The sequence below is a fragment of the Schistocerca americana genome, chromosome 4, assembly GCF_021461395.2.
Source record: "Schistocerca americana isolate TAMUIC-IGC-003095 chromosome 4, iqSchAmer2.1, whole genome shotgun sequence".
Taxonomy (NCBI): domain Eukaryota; kingdom Metazoa; phylum Arthropoda; class Insecta; order Orthoptera; family Acrididae; genus Schistocerca; species Schistocerca americana.
The window spans coordinates 732,792,244-732,812,518 of record NC_060122.1 but is presented as its reverse complement, the minus strand read 5'-3'; the positions used below and the strand labels follow the sequence as shown (position 1 = coordinate 732,812,518).

Genomic DNA, 20,275 nt, shown 5'->3' with positions numbered 1-20,275 from the left:
CTCATCTGTTCTGACTCCCTGAGTGCTCTTCAGACCATGCAACACTTGTACCCAGCGGATACGGTCGTCCAGAACATCCATGATGCCCTACTCCACCTGCAACGGCAGGGGAAGGAGGTTTCTTTCTGCTGGGTGCCGGGGCACGTGGGTATTAGGGGAAACGAACTGGCGGATGTGGCTGCCAAAGATGCATGTTCCCTCCCTCACGTTGTTGAATGTGCCGTCCCCCTCCATGCTGTTACCTCCCTTTTGTGTTTTCGTGTTATGCGTCAATGGGAAGAGGAGTGGCTGGCAGTCGGTGAAAATAAGCTGCGTCTGGTCAAGGCCACCACGCAGCCATGGCGTACGTCCTACCAGTCATGCAGGCGGGATGAGGTTCTCCTCATTCGCCTCCGCATCGCGCACAGTCCCTTAACGCACGGTTCTTTACTCCGGCGGGAGGACCCCCCAATCTGCAGTGCTTGTGGCGTCCAGATTACTGTCCGCCACATTTTACTTGACTGTCCTTTATTCTCTGACCAGAGGACGGTGGTTTCCTTGCCACCGGATTTGCCCTCTATTTTGCAAGACGACGCAACGACTGTGGTTAAGGTCTTACGGTTTTGTGTCCTGTCCAATTTGTTGCCTCAGATTTTAGGGAGAGGATTTTAATGTGCTGCTGGGTGACTGGCTCACCCAGGCTTTAGGTAAGAGATCGGCCAGTCATGATTACCTACTTGTTTCACTTCGATTTGTGTTCTCTTTTCCTTGTGTTTCCTTTCCTTTTTTAGTGCGTTTCTTCTCCTCTTGTTTTGCCTCTGTATGTGAGGATTTGTAACTGAGTCAGGTCTGTGTCTTTTAGCCGTTCTCCTTGTTCGCTGTCCGTCTTCGTCCCTTCACTGCATGTGTTCCTGTTTCTATGCATTTGGGCGCTGATGACCACGCTGTTTAGTGCCCGAAAACCTCAAACCACACCACACACACACACACACACACACACACACACACACACACACACACACACTTGAGTACATTTAACAGTTGCATCGGCAAGGATGGCTGCTTTAAACATCCAGTGAAATCTGTCAGGCGACTAAAAGGAGTCTCTCACGTTTCGGCCTTTATGTGATGGTCTCCTGTCGGGTTTGACCTCCAGCTTTATAAATTTATCCGGAGAGCGAGCCAATTGCGAAAGGGTGCCATACGTCGTGTCCATCATGCATTGAGGTCTGTAGCCCACTTTCTTGTCGCCGCATTGCAGTCCCACTTATTCTCCATCTCTTGGGTGAGGACACCTTCCTGGGTGCATTTTCCACCATGCACTATGCAGTGTCGCTTTCTGCGCCAACGATGACCATGGACTTCTTAGCACCTCATATCCAGCATGATAGCCAGTCCATTGTGGTAGGGCTGCCTTGTACCCAGTTGGTTGTGGCACCCTGACAACACAGTGATCACTCTGCTGATGCCTGCACCGTTAACTCCCCACGTATGCCGTGGAGTAGATGCCCTTCTCCCTGGGGCATCGGGACTCCCGGCAATGGCCATCCTGCCAGGTGGCTCATGCTGAGGCTGGGTGGCACCCGTGGGGAGGACCTCTGATCGGAATGGGTGGCATCAGGGCGGATGACACCATGAAGCGTAGTACGTCATCTCTTGTCGGTGGTCTGCCGCCAGCAGTCTCTAAGTGGGCAAAGTCCAACTTCAATGCTAAGAAATATGACCCCAAATCGTTACCCTCTCTGGCCACACCATGGGAGGAATGGCAGGCTAATAGCGAAGCTTATTCGCCCCGGTACCTTGTATGTAAGAGAGTTGATGGGGAATCTTTCATGTCCATGAAGCCTCAGTTTTTTGTGGAGAATTTGGAGGACAAGTTTGGGGAGGTGGAGGGCTTGTCCAAAATATGCTCTGGGCAGTCTTGATAAAAACAGCATCCTCTGCCCAGTCATGGGCATTACTTGCTTATGACAAGTTGGGAGATGTTTCTGTTACCATCATGCCCCCATAATAGCTTAAATATGGTCCAGGATATTATATTCCACAGGGACCTTCTTCAGCAGTCTAATGACCAGCTGCGCACAAATTTAGAGTGCTGAGGTGCTCATTTCATCCAGCGCAGCCATGGGGGTCCGAGGGATAATCAGGTTGCCACCAGTGCCTTCATCTTGGCCTTCGAGGATGTCACATTACCCGAGAAGCTCGAGGTGATGGTCTACTGCTGTGGTGCCATATATCCCTCTCCCACTGTGGTGCTGTAAGAGCTGGAAGTTCGGCCATATGTCTTCCCGCCATAATTCCAGCATCACATGTCGAGATTGTGGACGTCCATCACATCCCAATACTCCATGTGCCCCGCCTCCTATATGTGTCAAGTGTGGAGAGCATCATTCACCTTGCTCGCCAAACTGCAGGATTTTACAGAAAGAGAGGAAAATTGTGGACCGACTGACCTACACTGAGGCTAAGAGGAAATTTGAGCACCTACATCCTGTGGCTATGACCTCCTCTTACGCCGCCACTATGAGAACCGTTGTTGCCCCATCAGTTCCTCACATTCCTGTCACCTCTCAGAACCAGAACCTGCCCCGTTGATGGTGGGGGAATCACTTCCCTCCCTGTTGCTCTGGCACTACCTACTTCGGGAGCAACCCCCCCCCACCCCCCCCTCCCCCAACCATCGGGGATATCAGTCCCCACTTCTGAACCAGAGAAGTGTAAGTTTTCTTTGGCTCCTCTCGCTAGGAAGGGGTCCTTTGGGTCACTCCCTTCCCAGGTTTCTGCTAGTGGGAAAGATGACACCCACCACTGGCTGAAGAGCCCAAAAGCAGCTGGTTGTAGGGCTTCATGCTCATCCTCAGTCCCAGAGACTGAATCAGTGAAGTGCTCCAAGCCAGGGAAACCCAAGGAGTAGCGAGATAAATCCAAAATGAAAGTCCCCAAGACCAAGGGAATTGCGGTGACACCCACACCACCGCTACCTACAAGTTCTGCGTCTGCGGATGAGGTGGAGATTCTGGTGTCCGCTGAGGACCTAGATCTCGCCGGACCTTCTGACACAACGGATATAAACTGCTCAGGCAAAAAAGTTGGTGGCAGCAGGTGACCTTGAGGCATAAACTGCCTCATTGAATGTTCCATTCCTTCCCAGTCTCACGATGACGTCATCCTCCAGTGGAACTGCGGCAGTTTTTTCTGCAGCCTGGCTGAGCTACAGCATCTGTTAAGCTTTACATTTGCTTTCTGCATTGCCCTCCAGGAAACCTGGTTGCCGGCAATGCGGACCCCTGCACTCCATGGCTATAAGGGATACTACAGGAACCAAAGGGACCATAATCAAATGTCAGGTGGAATTTGCGTTTATGTCCTAAACTCTTTCTGTAGTGAAACTTTGCTCCTTCAAACCCCTCTTGAAGCTGTGTCTGTCAGAATAAGGACGACGCAGTAAATAATTGTCTGCAATGTATATCTTCCTCCAGATGGTGCAGTATCCCTGAATGAATTAACTGCACTGATTGAGCAACACCCTAAACCTTTCCTACTTTTGGGAGATTTTAACACCCATAACCCCTTGTGGGGTGGCACAGTGCTTACTGGCCGAGGCAGAGATGTTGAAACTCTACTGTCTCAGTTCAACCTCTACCTCTTAAATACTTGGGCCACCACACGTTTCAGTGTGGCTCAGGGTAGTTATTCAGCCATTGATTTATCAATTTGCAGCCCTGGACTTCTCCCGTCTATCCACTGGAGAGCACATGACTACCTGTGTGGTAGTGACCACTTCCCCATCTTCCTATCACTGCCCCGGCATCAGGCCCATAGACGCCTGCCCAGATGGGTTTTAAACAAGGTGGACTTGGAAACTTTCACCTCTGCTGTCACTGTTGAATCTCCCCCACATGGTAACATTGATGCGATGGTTGGGCAGGTGACTACAACAATCGTTTCTGTAGGCAAAAGGCAATCCCTTAGTGGTCGCCAGAAGTTGCTGAAGCAATTACGGAGTGTCGGTGAGCTCTACAGTGGCATAAGCAGCACCCTTCCCTGGAGCACCTGATAGCCTTTAAATGGCTCCGTGCCCGTGTTCACCGCCTTATAAAACGACGGAAACAGGAGTGTTGCGAGAGACATGTCTGGACCATTGGGTGCCATACATCACCTTCCCAAGTCTGGGCAAAGATCAAATATGTTTCCGGGTACCAGACCCCAACAGGTATTCCCGGTGTTAACATAAATGGCATGTTATCTACCGACGTAAACGAATTTCCTGAGCGCTTTGCTAAGCACTATAGTTGAGCCTCTGCATTGGAGAAATAGCCCCCATCCTTTCGCACTCTCAAATGGCAGCTGGAAGGGAAAGTCCTCTTGTTCACCACATGCCACAATGAATCCTATAACACCCCATTTACAGAGTGGGAGTGCCTCATTGCCCTGACACAGCTCCTGGGCCAGATCAGATCCACAGTCAGATGATTAAACATTTCTCATCTGACTGCAAGTGATGACTCCTCATTATTTTCAGCTGGATCTGGTGCAATGGCATCTTTCCATCTCAATGGCGGGAGAGCACCATCATTCCAGTGCTCAAACCCGGTAAAAACCCACTTTATGTGGATAGCTATCGATCCATCAGCCTTACCAACGTTCTTTGTAAGCTGCTGGAATGTATGGTGTGTTGGCGGTTGGCTTGGGTCCTGGAGATACGTGGTCTACTGGCTCCATGTCAGGGCACCACTGATAATCTTGTCTCTCTCGAGTCTGCCACCCGAACAGCCTTTTCCAGACACCAACACCTGGTTGCCGTCTTTTTTTTATTTACAAAAAGTGTACGACACCACCTGGCGACATCATATCCTTGCCACATTATACGAGTGGGCTCTCCGAAGCTCGCTCCTGATTTTTATCCAAAATTTTCTGTCGCTTCGTACTTTCCGTGTCCAAGTTGGTGCCTCCCATAGTTCCCCCCATATCCAGGAGAATGGGGTCCCGCAGGTATCTGTATTGAGCGTCTCTCTATTTTTAGTGGCCAATAATGGTCTAGTAGCAGCTGTAGGGCCGTCCATCTCACCTTCTCTGTATGCAGACTACTTCTGCATTTCATGCTGCTTGACCAGTACAGGTGTTGCTGAGCGGCGCCTACAGGGAGCCATCCACAAGGTGCTGTCATGGTCTCTAGCCCACGGTTTCCAGTTTTCGGCCGCGAAGATGTGTGTTATGCACTTCTGTCTGCGTCGTACCGTTCATCTAGAACCAGAACTTCACCTTAATGATGATCCGCTCACTGTAGTGGAGACATATCAATTCTTAGGAATGGTTTTCGACTCCCGATTGACTTTGCTTCCTCACCTTTGTCAGCTTAAGCGTAAGTGTTTGCAGCACCTCAATGCCCTCCGCTACCTGAGCAACACCAACTGGGGTGCAGATCGCTGTACACTGCTGCAGCTATACAGAACATTTGTTCAATCCCACCTTGACTATGGGAGCCTGGTTTATGGTTTGGCGGCGCCCTCAGTGTTGCGTTTACTCAACCCAGTGCACCACTGCGGCGTTCGCCCAGTGACAGGAGCTTTTTGGACCAGTCCGGTGACCAGCATCCTTGTGGAGGCCAGAGTCCCTCCATTGCAGGTTAGGTGTGCACAACTGCTGGCCAGTTACATTGCACACGTTCATAGTTCTCCTGTGCATCTGAATCACCGTCTCCTTTTCCCACCCACGGCGATTCATCTCCCGCATCGGAGGCACATGTCAAGGCTCCAATTGCAGTTTGTGCCTGATCCCTTCTTTCCGAACTGGAGTCCTTGCCTTTACCACCTATACTTGAGGTCCATTCACGTACACCGCCATAGTGTACGCCTAGGCTACAGCTTCTCCTGGACCTTTCACATGGCCCTAAGGACTCAGTTAACCCCGCGGCTCTCCACTGCCACTTCCTCTCGATTCTTGACATGTACCGAGACCATGCAGTGGTTTACACTGACGGCTCAATGGCTGATGCTCACTTCGGCTTCGCGTATGTCCATAGAGGACATACTGAACAGCATTCCTTGCCCAGTGGCTGTAGTGTTTTCACTGCTGAGGTGGTGGCTATATTTCGTGCTTTTGAGCACAACCGTTCACGCCCTGGGGAGTTGTTTCTTCTGTGTACTGACTCCTTGAGCAGCCTACAAGCTATCAGCCAGTGCAACCCTCATCATCCTTTGGTAGTAACCATCCAGGAGTCCACCTATGCCCTGGAACGGTCCAGTCGTTCAGTGGTGTTTGTGTGGACCCCAGGTTATGTCGCCTGACCTGCGTTCAGTACTATGCCGCAAGGTTTTGTGGCTTTGGGAGATGAAATGGCATAATCTCAGCATGCACAACAAACTGTGTGCCATTAAGGAGACTACAAATGTGTGGCAGGCCTCTCGCAGGGTCACTGTGGTTCTCTGCCGGCTCCGCATTGGTCATGCTTCGGTGACACACGGCTACCTCTTGTGACGTGATGACCCACCTCAGTGTCGGTGTGGCGCCTAGCTGACAGTGGCCCATATCTTGGTGAGCTGTCCTTCTTTTGCTGCCCTGCAACGGACTCTTCAGTTACTGGACTCGTTGCCATTAATTTTAGCTGACAACGCCTCATCAGCTAATTTAGTTTTACGTTTTGTACGTGACAATGGGTATTATCATTCTATATAAGTTTTAGCACATGTCCTTTGTCCCTTTGTGTTCTCCACTCTAATGCTTTTAGGGTGGATGTTTTAATGTGTTGCAGAGTGGGTGGCTTTTTCTTTTTATTCTCTTGGTCGCCCAGCCACGGTCATCAGCTCTGTTGTTTTTACCCCTTGTACCTGTTTCTTGCTACTCTCTGTGGTTTTCTTTTCCTGTTTTGTCCATGGTAATGTTGGTTGTCCTTCTGGTTTTCCATTTGTCCTGTTTTGCTGTATGTCTCCTTTCTTTTTTTTTCCCCCCTTGTGTAATTATTTTACTGGGAACAAGGGACCAATGATCACGCAGTCTGATCTTTAACAAACAGATGATGTTGGTGGCTTGATGTCGATACTGAAGTAGAACACTCAGCCAGTGTTGTGTCTATCGTTTTTAGTTTTTCCTTTTTTCCTTGTTTGGCCACTGACAAGGCTGGACACATTTTTCAGGTTTACAGCATGTGCAAAATTTAAAGTGATAATAGCAGTATTTTTCGCTTTTATTGAATATTGCTCTGCTTCTCCTTGTACTGCGTGGTCTTTGCCTACTTGATTTTCAAAGCATTTTATTTCATTTTCCAATTCTTCAATCCTTACAAGAAGATTTTAGACTGACATGTATGATGAGGTTGATGGAATGGATTGAACTGATGCAATTTGGACGTCCTCAACAGAGTGCATTTCGATCATATGATCTGCCATATCCACTGCTTCATCAGATATAACTAAAATTTAGAATGTTACCCGGAAGTTTGTCAAGCCAAAGTGTTTTCAAGGTCTTGTCCGACACATTAGTAATGGCGTAGCCCTGCATTTTTCTTAATAATTTGGGAGGCTTAGTATCACCCAGTTCCAAACAACTTTGGTCAAAAGTCATTCTTCTGCAAGAGAATATTTATTGTTCTCATCATTTGTAACTAGATCCTAGATATTTTCAACAAATTTTGGCTCCAGCTGAGCAAGCAAATAGTTAAATTTAGTTGCTCAGTCTCTATACCAGCGATCATAAATTGCGCTTGAGCATGACAAAACCAGATATCTGGCTTTTCCGTCCAAAACTGGCAGTTTAATCCTTATCTTATCAATTTCCAGCTGCATTCAGGATTATCATCTTCAGGTCCATTCAGCTCTTGACATTTCGCCTAACACAGTATGTGACGAATTCAATTTAAAAAAATACGTGAAAATTTTGCCACAATTACTTTGCCGATGTCATCATCTCGCCGTTCACGTAGGGGTCGTCAATTTGTAGCTCTTTACGTTCATTAAGGTCTCAGTTTAACTAGATTTTTCCATTTGATTTTCTTATCGCACACACCAAAAAACTTTAATTACAATCACCATGGTGTAACAAATTTCTCTTTTTATGTTTTATTCCAAAGAGTAATAATATTATTATGTCAACATTGGCATTGTCACAGCAAACACATTTCAAACACATTAAAAACAAAAATAATAATTTGTGATGTTCCCACAAATTATATCAGGAAAATGTGAAATTCCATGGGCATCTTCCATTAATTGGTGTGTGCAGCACACACACATGTAACACTGCTTAAGAATTAGCTAGCAAAGGCCAACTCACCCGCAAGCTAGTGAATTGTTTGTGATGTTACATGTGTGTATGTGAGACACCTTAATCAGCTGCTGGTAAATGTTTGCTTTTCCTCATTTCAATGAATAATTTCCTTATTGATAAATGATATTCTATTTCCAGGTTGAAAAAGTGAAGGCAGCAAGTGAGAGGGAAGAACGTAAAGAAATTGCTCATGAAGCTCAAGCTTTGCTTAAACGTCTTAGTGAGAACGGTCACACAGTAGACCAGGTAAGCAAATCATTGAAGGTTGTGTGGGAGAAAATTTCTTAGCATATATTTGCAAGAGCCCCAAAAAAAAGCAATCTCAAGGAGATTACTCAACTATTTGTAGAATTAATTTTGTAATACTTTGCTTAGAATAATTTTAAAAATCTGTATCTTTATTCTTAGTCATAATCGCAGAACTCCCCCAGTCACTAAGCTGAAAACTGACATGTTGTTCTCAAGAACCTGTTTAATGGTGGGTACAGCCATCATAGTTCAGTGTATTACAGTATGATGGTGGATACTACTCTTACATGGCTCTAATTGTATATTTGTGAGCTCAGTGAATGACAGCACGCCTGACCCCTATGAAGCAGAAATTGCCAGTATTTGGTGTTTTTTAATGAAGTGGTTTTAATGAGTCGTTTAAAGGTGCAAGCTACTATATTGCATGTGATACATCATCAAGTTATGAAAACAGTAGCATTTTGGGCGTCAAAGTGGAAGTACACAACAAAGCACAGTGACCTAAGAAACTTGTGCCAATGTGACAGCAATGTGTGCTGTACACTGTGATTCCTTGGGACTGGAAACAATGTAGCTAATCATCCTAAAACTAGTATTTGCACTGTGACATCTAAAATAGAAGTAACTGTTCTACAGCATCCAAACACTGGCTGCCAATTCAAGAAGTGACAACAAATGCTGGTTTCCTGTAATACTTGGTGAACTGAGGGTGCACTTTGCTCGCTGCATCCCCATGTAACAGTTATCAGTACCTCCTATAGAAGACAGTGGGTCAAAAAGAAAAAGTAATTGCGACTCCAGTGTTCTGGCTTACTGTGGCAGAGCAGCTCTTCAAGAATGTAACTCTCCTTATGTACACTTGGAAGGGACAACCAAGCAGAAGAACCACTAAGGCTTCAAGCCAGAAGCTGGGAACATTTTCCAGTGCAAAAAATGCCGAAAGAGAAACCAACTGCTCCCTCTAGAAGATGGGTAGTTTGTTATGATCAAGGGCATCATAGGGAAACCTGTTTTGAATGTAACACTTGTAAAGTTGTCCTTCATGTGGACAAATGTTTCACAAGATACCATGTGCAGCTCTAGTATGTATGAATATTTATGGCAAATGAGAAATGATTCATGGTTTACAATAGGCAATAGAATTGCGTGTGGATGATTATGGTGTTATAACTCCTTAGAACCAACTACATTTTTTCATGTTTCATAAATAATCATGTATATGTGAAAACAAAATATGTATATGGTAAAAGCATTGTATTCCTATGACAAATCTGGTATCAAAAAATTCTGCGTGAATGGATTAAGTGACTTGCTGTATCAAACACTACATCAGGTGATGAGACATAGCTTATATCTGGTTATAATTTTAGACCTTTTTTACTAAGATTGTTTTTCTTTCTGGATCTATGTACGTATTAAAAGTTTTTCACTGAATTTCTTCCTGTAGTCTCACTTATTCTTTCATATGTATTCTGAAAGTAATTAGTAAACTTTGTGAGATATGATGTGGCAATGTGCTAATAAAAGATGAATGATTTGGTAGGCAGTATGTTTTTAAATGATGAAATATCTTTTGTTGTATCACCCAGAACACAAGAAGTGAGGCTATGTAAACCACTGTGAAGTTCGTGACATCAGCTTTGTTGAACATGTTAGAGTTTCTTCCCAATTCCAACTGCATATGAGTCTAGGAAGAAAGACTGCTTAAGTGCCTCTGTGTAAACAGTAGTTAGTCTGAACTTGTCTTCACTGTCCGTATGGGACTTATATGTAGTGGGCTGAAGTATGTTTGTAGACTCTTTTCTCAATACTCCAGGGTGTGTACAAACTCCTTATACACCTTAGAAACATCTGAGTTGTGAAAAAATTTCCAATTAGTGCTTGGAAATCCTTATATGAGCGTACTACTACTCATGTTGTCATGATGTAAAAGCAACACAGATTCAGACACATGTATTATCACTACTCTCAGCATGTGGTTCAGCTCAAGCACAGTGGTGATTGACTCAGATCATCCTAATAACCACATGTATTCTTTGACTGACAGAAGAGACACACAGTTCTTTGAGAGATTTCCTTCCTTCCCCCTCCCTCTCTTGTGAAACTACAAATAGTGGTTAGCAGCAGTGTTGCGAGATTGTGGGTAATTATCCAGAATTCAGGTATTTTAAGAGCTTGGGGCTATACATAAGTTACAGATTACATCACTAATTGGCGTTACATAGTTTTAAACTTGTGGGTATTTCAAAGGTGTTTTTGCCAGAGTTGAACGATTTAAAAAAAGAAGAAGAAGAGAGTTACGTTCGCAACACTATTTAGCAGTGTTGTTTTGTTATTCTGTTATATCCCTTGTCATCTTTATGTTGATATAATTACACTTCATTTGTTTTTTGTTGGCAAAGAAAGAAGTAAGTTCATTCGTTTTTTTTTTTTTTTTTTTTTTTTTTTTTTTTTATATATATATATATAAACACAGTAAATCTCTTTAAGTTGCTAATGTTTAATGCTCCTTGTAAAAGTCGTTATTCTAAGCTTAGTATATGATGTGTCTGATCACTACTCCCACAATATTAATATTAATTAACTTTTTTATTTTGGCTCAAATTTTAAAAAAAAATCCTGTATTTTATTTTTTTTTATTACCGGGCCTCGAGTATTTTTACATAAATAAATTGTAATGCCATATATTTCTGATAATAACCTGTGAAAGAATAGAGGAGTTATGCCTATCTACATCCATTATCATGGTGCAACAACTCTTTAAAAATGGGTATATTCATATGGAATGACCCATTTTGACATTAAACATGGTCCAGTCACATTAATGTGACCACCACCTCTGTCCAATGTCAATGACCACTCACGGATGGCAGGTGGCAGCACTAGCAGTGGATTGTATATAAAGCTTGTTGAAGGACACAAAAACCAGTGCAGTCCATGTCGTAATGGGGAAACAGCAATTTATTTTAGGTCCTAAAGGGCATGATCATAGGCTTTTGGGCCAAAGGTGGAAGCATTTCCAAACTGGCTAAGTTTATAAACTGTTTGCTTGCCACCTTGGTTAAATCATACTGTTTGTGACAAAATGGCACTATCTAAAACCAGCACTGAGGCAACTGTAGTTCACCAAGGACCAAAGATGCCTTGGTGAACTATGACTGCAGAGATTTTTGTGGGTGAATAGACATCCAGTTGTTGAGTAACTGACCACCCAGATGAACAAAGGGGCTACCTGCAGTGTCTGCTGAATGACTGTTCAGTGAACGTTGCTGCGTCTGGGCTTCCACAGCAGGCACCTGGTCCACGCACTCATGCTGACTGCTGTTCATTGGCGACAAAGGTTAGAATTTGCACACCAGTATTGCAACTGGACATTCGCTGAGTGGCAACAGGTGGCCTTTTCAGATGCATCACATTTTATGCTCTTATCAGACAGATGGCTGTTGACACACATGGTGTGAAACATCTGAAAGATAACTTCCAGGCCAGAGGAGGGAGTGTTATTGTCTGCGCACTGTTTTTGTGGCATTCCCTAGGTGATCTCGTCATTGTGAAATGCACAGTGGATCAGCACAAGTATGCATCTGTCCTTCAGGACCATGTCCACCCCTGTATGTGGTTTATTTTTCCTCAGCACCATGGCATCTACCAACAGGACCATGCAATGTGTCACACAGCTCACAGTGTGCGTTGTAATGGATCTGGGAGATGTTATTTTTTTACCGTATTTGTCGATACTGAATTGAAAATGTTTTCTTATATTTTTGTCAGAGTTTATTATAATTTGTCTTATTATATGTTAATTTACTTCTGTTTTTGAGAGTGAAAGCATATTGATTACTATTAGAAAATGTATCGAAGAATAGCAAAGAAACTGATTGTGTAAAATATCTTTGACGTTGGAGTAGTCTTTGACTATAGTCAGTCCGAGTCGGAAGCTAACTCTTGGCGTGTGTTGACGGAAGAACAATGTGAAGGTCGCAGTCATAAATAATTTTGAATTATGTTAACTATTATTTTTGTATTATCTGAAAAGAAGAAACTACATCGGAAGAAACTGTATTTGAAACACCAAAATGAGAGAAACACGCTGAACCACGTCATTTTCTGCAGCCGACAACGATGCATTGTGGAATCATACTTAGACAGCTGAAGCCAAGACTTATATTTGCTTGCAAACGTCTAATGGAAAAGGTACTGTCACGAAATATGGCAAATTTAAGTTTATAAAAAATAGTGACCATATTTTCAACTTGTGTAATAGCCGGGAAGCCATATTTCAGCGTGCGTGGTTTGAAGAGCACAAAGATACGTTCACTATACGCCCCTGGCCACCAAACTCTCTGAACTTACCCTTAACTGCGAAACCTAATGTAGCTGGCCACAGCTCTGCAGTTAGCATGGCTCCACAACCTTTTTGGTATGTTGTTGCTGCACGCCTCACAACATTCATCACTGCTAAAGGTGGTTATTCAGGCTTTTGACAGGTGGTCACATTAATGTGACTGGGCTGTGTGTTATCTGCTAATGTTTATAGATTTTTTCCCCAGAAAAACTACCTTCTCGAAACATCTTTGTAACATCAATTTTCCATGGCCACACTACTGCAAATGACATGTTTGAAAATCTGCCAAGTTCAGTTTTGCCCATATTTTAAAATGTCTATGGATGGTCCAAACACCAACTTAGAAGTAACATAAACCAATAGAACAACACATTCTTAATGATTATAATAATCAGTCAGCTGATAAATATTGGGACTTGTGCAATACACGTCATTCATAATGCTTTCAGACAAGGGTTTGAATCATTAGTTTGGAACATTGATAATTATTCCTTTCTTTTTTTCTTTAGTGTTTACTGATTAGTAAAATATTTTCCAACTATAAGAGAGGGTTTTAGTACTGTTAACAGGGCAAGCTTTGAAATTTGTTTCTCACCGATTATTTGAAAATGTGTCTGTATGCAAGAGAGTACTAGAAATTTTGCCTGCATTGAAAACATGGTTTAAACAGATAGAGAAGGGGAAATTTAGGGAGCCACTACCCAAATAATATCAAAATATTGAGAACAGTGCCAAAGATGATTGAAATAGAGAGGATATAAAATAAAGACTGGAAATGGTGAAAAAAGTGTTTCTGAAGAAGAGAAATTTGTTAACATTGAATACAGACTTAAGTGTTAGGAAATCTTTTCTGAAGGCATTTGTCTGGAGCGTAGACATGTATGGAAGTTAAACATGGACAGTAAACAGCTTAGACAAGAAAAGAATAGAAGTTTTTGAAATGTGGTGCTACAGAAGAATGCTGAAGATTAGATGGGTAGATCAGACAACTAAGAGGAGATACTGAATAGAATTGGAGAGACAAGAAATTTGTGGCACAACTTGACTAAAAGAAGGGGTCATTTGATAGGAAACATTCTGAGACATCAAGGGATCACCAATTTAGTATTGGAGGGAAGTTTGGGGAGTTAAAATCGTAGAGGGAGTCAAAGAGATGAAGACAGTAAGCATATTCCGAAGGATGTCGGTTGCAGTAGTTATTTGGAGATAAAGAGGCTTGCACAGGATAGAGTAGTGTGGAGGGCTGTATTAAACCAGTCTCCAGACTGAGGATGACAACAATGACGACTACAACAACAAAATCAAAAATCATTTTCATGTAAAACTTAACACTTTGCAATACTTAAACATTATGAGCCTTTCCGTAACACACATCAGACTGATAAACCCATGCTCTTGTACATAACGGACATTATTAAAAAAATCGATTCTTGCATTAATACAGGGAAACCAAAACTGTTGAATAATTTAACTGTTGTTGATGTAGTAAAAGTTGAATTCAATAACCCTAAGAACCATCTTCCTAGGTTGTTTTTTTTTTTTTTTTTTTTTTTTTTTTTTTTTACATATTCAAGAACTACATTCTTTTATAAAGGTGTCAGAGGGGGGACATACTGATTTTACATGGGAACGTAAAATATGTGTTAATTAAAGTTGTATCAGCTATAATTTCGAAATCACCAGCAGTTTTCAGCATTGTAAGAAATTTATCATGTTTAAGAATATTTAGTGGTAGAGAAACGAAATTGTATGAGGGAGAGTAAATGTCCTCTGTGTAGCTTATTAGATTTGGAGGTTGTGATGACATTCATGCAGATTGTGTCAATGATACTGTTATGAAAACACTGAAGAATTTTTAACTTTGGAGAAAGAAACTATGAGTTTGGATGATTTCATTTAAAAATGAAACATATACAAGTTTGATCATGTATCCAGAAGCTTTTTCTATTAAGTGACGGCCAAACAACTGCAGAAAGAGTTTTTAGAGTAATATGCAGTCGGAAATCTTAAAAGAGGAATTGCATGTAGCTTTGAGACTCATTTGTGGTCATGTAAATATCTTAAGTGCAGATGTAATAATAGTTGTTTACTAATAAAGATTTGTGTTACTCTCATTCCATGTTAAGACATCATTATAATCAGTATCTGGAAGAGGTATAAAACACAGAAAATGCTAAAAAAAAAGAAAGGAAGACAGATTAATGATCATAAAATATTAATTTTCACAGCCAAAAATGTCACAGTTAACAAAATGTTCTGGGCTATTATATCCTGATCAGAGTTGAAATCCGTTCAACCACAGCATAATAGCAATCAGAGAAACAACAGGCTGTAATGGTGTTAAATAAATCGAATAATTTGAGAAGTCTGCAAAAGAAAAAAGATATGAAATGCAGAAATTAGAAGAAATAAATTTCAAAATGACAAATTAGCTTTAATACATTCTTTCATGTAGCATATACTTCTGCCCTCAAACTGAGTGAGGTGGCACCGTGGTTAGCACACTGGACTCCCATTCAGGATGGCACCGTTCAAACCCATGTCCAGCCAGCCAGATTTAGGTTTTCTGTGATTTTCCTAAATCACTCCAGGCAAATGCCAGGATGTTTCCTTTGAAAGGACACGGCAGATTTCCTTCCACATCCTTACAACAATCCGAGCTTGTGCTCTGTCGCCAGTGACCTCAATGTTGACAGCACAATAAACCGTAAGCCTCCTTCTTTCTGCCCTCAAAATTGTTTTAAAGAAGTTTTCCAATATTTTTTCTTTTTATTTAGATGTTATTTTTGCATGTCATTTATTCCAAATTTTAAAGCTGTAGACCAGAAAGATGACTTTCCTTGTGTTATTTTTGATCTTTGATTTATATTTTGTGTACAAACAAGGTTTAATTGATACATTCAAGAGTAGAAAATGAACATAGACTCGTATCTTATGCGATAAAAGTAGTGCTGCCTTTTTAATAATTTTTGCTAAGTGAGTATGAAATGAACAACTTTCACCAGTTTATAGAAAGTGAAATAAAAATATGATCCTTATAAAAAAAAAAAAAAAAAACTACTTCAAGTGATTACTGTTATTCTGAAATAACATTTAGAAATTAAGTTAGCATATTTTTTCATGTGTGCAGTGTTCTCTCCCTTTTAATTAGTTTGTCATTGTCATTGCACTGTTTCATGTTGTGGTTTGACAGTGATATTTCATTTTACCATAAGCAGACACTTTCTCCATAAGCATCACACTACAAACCGATGTGAATGTTGTGGGTTGGCAGGAGAGCCAACACCGGGTTACTAGAGGAAGCCGAAAGGCACGTGTTTTAGCTCACGCAGGCTGGCGTGAGGTCTGGAACAGGACAAGGAAATTAGAATTTAGAAAAACAGACGTAGCTGGTGGAATACTTAACTTTAATCCATTAATGATGAGCGTCGCTCTTGACTGTACATTATTCACAATATCAATAGTAGCTGAACATGGCGCCTTGCTAGGTTGTAGCAAATTATGTAGCTGAAGGCTATGCTAACTATCGTCTTGGCAAATGAGAGCGTATTTTGTCAGTGAACCATCGCTAGCAAAGGGGGGTGAGTGCTAGGAAGTCTCTCTAGACCTGCCGTGTGGCGGCGCTCGGTCTGCAATCACTGATAGTGGCAACATGCGGGTCCGACATATACTAACGGACCGCGGCCGATTTAAAGGCTACCGCCTAGCAAGTGTGGTGTCTGGCGGTGACACCACAGTGAATAACCATATAGGCCTCCAACTCTTTGTGCATATGATGTGCACATTCTTGGTCAAACATACAATATTTAATTCTTATGTGTAAAAAAGATCCTACAAATGTGTAGATTAATTTCAGTATGTCATGAGATTGTGTAAGTGTCATAACTGTTGCTTTTGTAGTATTACAACTGCAGAAATAAGCTTATTAAGTTCCTTGAAAATATTGATCTGATAATCTCATTTCAGATTCTGGATGACATGGTGTGTGCGGAAATTGCAGTGACTGACTTGCATGGCCCACGAAATCGTGAACGAAGGTACATAGCAGCAACATTTGAACGTACAGAGAGAAGAGACCCTCCAAGAAGCTACCAAAGACCTGGTCTCAGAGATCTTTTGTGAAGTAAAATTTATTGTTAGTGTAATGGTGGATCCATCCCACCTCGGTGCCTGTCAGTACATAGCGATGCACAGAGAACTCGAGTAAAAGTTCTTTTTCAATACCATGCTGTAGTAGTTTGTTACTGTACCTGATTTCCATTCTCATTACAATCCTCACAACCTGCAGATTCCTGGTTACTTACTTATTATTAGTGTATTTACGCTAATAAGTAAAATTGTTGTACTGTGTGTGTTAAATTATCAGTAGACAGTATGAAAATGAAAAGCTATGAAGCAAAACAAAATATGTATAAGTGCGACTGTTAAACTGTGTGAACAAGAACAGTGCAGGGAAGGAAATTGCAAAATACCTTTTTAAATGGGAACTGAGAAGGTTGTAGCACTTTCAAACTGCAAGAACATACGTGGTGTCCCTTTCACAGATTTATTTTACAGCCTGCCCATTGACAATGACGAAGATGAAATACCTGTTTGTAGTTAATATTTTGTATAGCTTGAGTGCCACTTACATCACTCAAAACTTTCAGTGAATGTGACTCATTCATAAACAACATTTTTCAATCAACAGAACAGAACAGGAAGGGAGTGCAGGAGATTTCCATTTCTAAAAGAAGATCGAGTCTTAAATAGGTCTGAATGGCTCAAATATGATACCTTTTATAATGTCCAAACAACATCCTGGCACATCGTGAGCTTTTGAAGATTGTACAGTGAGGTGCAGAGGTGCTCAGCAAGGTGCAATTTGTTACATGGACACCCATATTTAGACTTCTTATCTGTGCTTCAGGCAGATGTTGAGATTCTGCTTTGAACAACTGGAATGTGAACTAGCTATCAACTTGAAAATTGGCTTGAACACCGAAGTGCTGAACCCCACTCTTGGGGAATTATGTTCCCTTGTTTCCTCCACCCCTCAGGTGGACTTACCCAGCTGGTTGTAGGGTAACATGCGTCTTGGCCTTTCTGACATACATAACCAATTCTAAAAGGTGGAGTCTGTATGTTTAAAACCATGTGTGTGTGAATCCTGGAACCCTAATATTTATAGTCCGATAGTTACTGATATAGCAAAGTAATCTGTCAACAGCACATTAAATCACAAGTGCCCTATTACCTACGTGGAAATGTACAGATGGAAGATATGTTGCTTTTTTCGTATAGTTCACTGAACAATGTTATAGCAAAGTATCTGCAAAAATGAACAGTTGTGTTGAATTTATTTTTTATGGCAGAACATTATGCATTAACAGACATTATATACCATATATAATACAGAATGATTGTCTTCTACACCCATATTATTTAGCAATGGTATTGATACTTACAAAATATAGAAACTCTGTTTACTGTAAAATATAGATGGGTAAGCAGATAACTGATTGGTACACTGGTGTCCAGATGACTAGAAATACAAGTAAATGGAATACAGGTCACATGCTTCAATGAAAGTCTCCAATATTATTGAGCCATATCATGATTTGAGTACTAAAATCAACTTCTTTTCTCATATTTCTGGAATTTGAAAATATAAATTTCAGATACCAAGAATTAAGTGTACAAGATCCTCATTTATTCATTTGCTCACTTCAGTTCATTCTAGAGTACTGGAAGCCTTATCATACTGCTGCCAGGTAAGAATGATACAGTCCTAAACAAGTTGCAGTGGTCTTGTTTATCAATCAGCTTAAGTGAAATTCATTACAAACATTAACTTGTCCTTATGGAAAAACTAAACGAAGTCATACAAACTTTGAGGCATGCCCATGAATTTAATTTCAGGGGGCAATTTATGATGATTCTGGGACTGTGTATCCTCCATTTGTAAAAGCAAGTTGCCTAGTACACCATAGAGCAGAGGAGGTGGGGGGGGGGGGGGGGGGGGGGGGAGATTCGTCATCACTGTCCGGCACCATATAGTCCAGCTGTTCTCTCTCATGGCAACTGTCTGCATTGATGTACACAACAGGGTGGCATTATTTTTGATTCCAGTTTCCGTTTGAAAAATAATATACACACAGTGTTGTTTGTTGTTAACATAATATTTGTTATGTTCTTTCTATTATAAAGAACAACTGGTGCTATCACAAAACACCACTATCTGCTCCTGTAAGCAAACAGTAATCCGAACAAAATTGTTTCATGGTATCCACATCTCTTCTTGCTGTTTGACTAATCAACATATCTTCCCCTTCGGGTGGGGACGAAGCATCAGTTAACATTCACTTTTTCATAGACACTTATGTGCCTGCACTGTGAGGCAGTTCCTAAGGACTATCTTCTATAGAATAAATGTGAGTAATAAATAAATTAGCTAGTTGTGGAACACAGATCAGATTGCAACTGTGAACCATCAAAACCAGTGTGGACAATTTTAAATTTATTATTTTGTCACTGGAAAACTTTATATTATTTTGTCACTTCATACAGAACATGCCTCCATGCACACTGCTTGTTACTCACTGCTCCTGACAACAGCATGTTCGAGAAAGTAAAAGATAATGCTGCCATTTTATAATAGGGAACAAAAAACACAACCTTGTGATTATTAATTTTGCCTACTCACCAAGCAGCAACATGAGACCACACATGTATGTTGTTGTTGTGGTCTTCAGTCCTGAGACTGGTTTGGTGCAGCTCTCGATGCTACTCTATCCTGTGCAAGCTTCTTCATCTCCCAGTACCTACTGCAACCTACATCCTTCTGAATCTGCTTGGTGTATTCCTCTTTTGGTCTCCCTCTATGATTTTTACCCTCCACGCTGCCCTCCAATACTAAATTGGTGATCCCTTGATGCCTCAGATCATGTCCTACCAACCGATCCCTTCTTCTAGTCAAGTTGTGCCACAAACTTCTCTTCTCCCCAATCCTATTCAACACCACCTCATTAGTTATGCGATGTACCCATCTAATCTTCAGCATTCTTCTGTAGCACCACATTTCGAAAGCTTCTATTCTCTTCTTGTCTAAACTACACACATGTAAAGGAACTGAAATTTGCAAGCTTTCAGTGCTAGTGGCTCCTTCTGGCAGAAGGGTTGAAGGGGAAGGAAGAGGGATGGATGAAAAGGACTGGTGAGGTTTAGGAAATAGGGGAGAGTTTGGAAAAAATCACCCACAACTCCGGGTTGGAAGAGGTCTCTAAATCTCTTCCAGTGCTCTCCCCTAGTCGGCTAAAATGTGGAAGATGGTGTAATACCCAAGACTGACAAAACATCAGGCAAGAGTTAGGTTGAGTTCAGTAGCATGAATGGGCATAGGCAGAGGGTGTTTACCAGCAACACACACTATCCTGTTGCAGAGCAGGTTCTACAGCTTGA

General features: G+C 41.7%; 1 protein-coding gene across 2 annotated transcripts in view; it reads left to right on the top strand.

Annotated features, from left to right (window-relative positions):
* Positions 1-17,061, top strand: part of LOC124613079 (pentatricopeptide repeat-containing protein 2, mitochondrial-like) — a 68,538-nt gene extending 51,477 nt beyond the window's left edge. For both annotated transcript variants that reach the window (XM_047141664.1, XM_047141663.1), the window contains 2 exons: positions 8,380-8,487; positions 16,802-17,061. In XM_047141664.1, the coding sequence (XP_046997620.1) occupies positions 8,380-8,487; positions 16,802-16,957 (264 nt within the window). In that variant the 3' untranslated portion in view covers positions 16,958-17,061. The remainder of the gene's footprint in view (positions 1-8,379; positions 8,488-16,801) is intronic.
* The last annotated feature ends 3,214 nt before the right edge of the window (positions 17,062-20,275 follow it).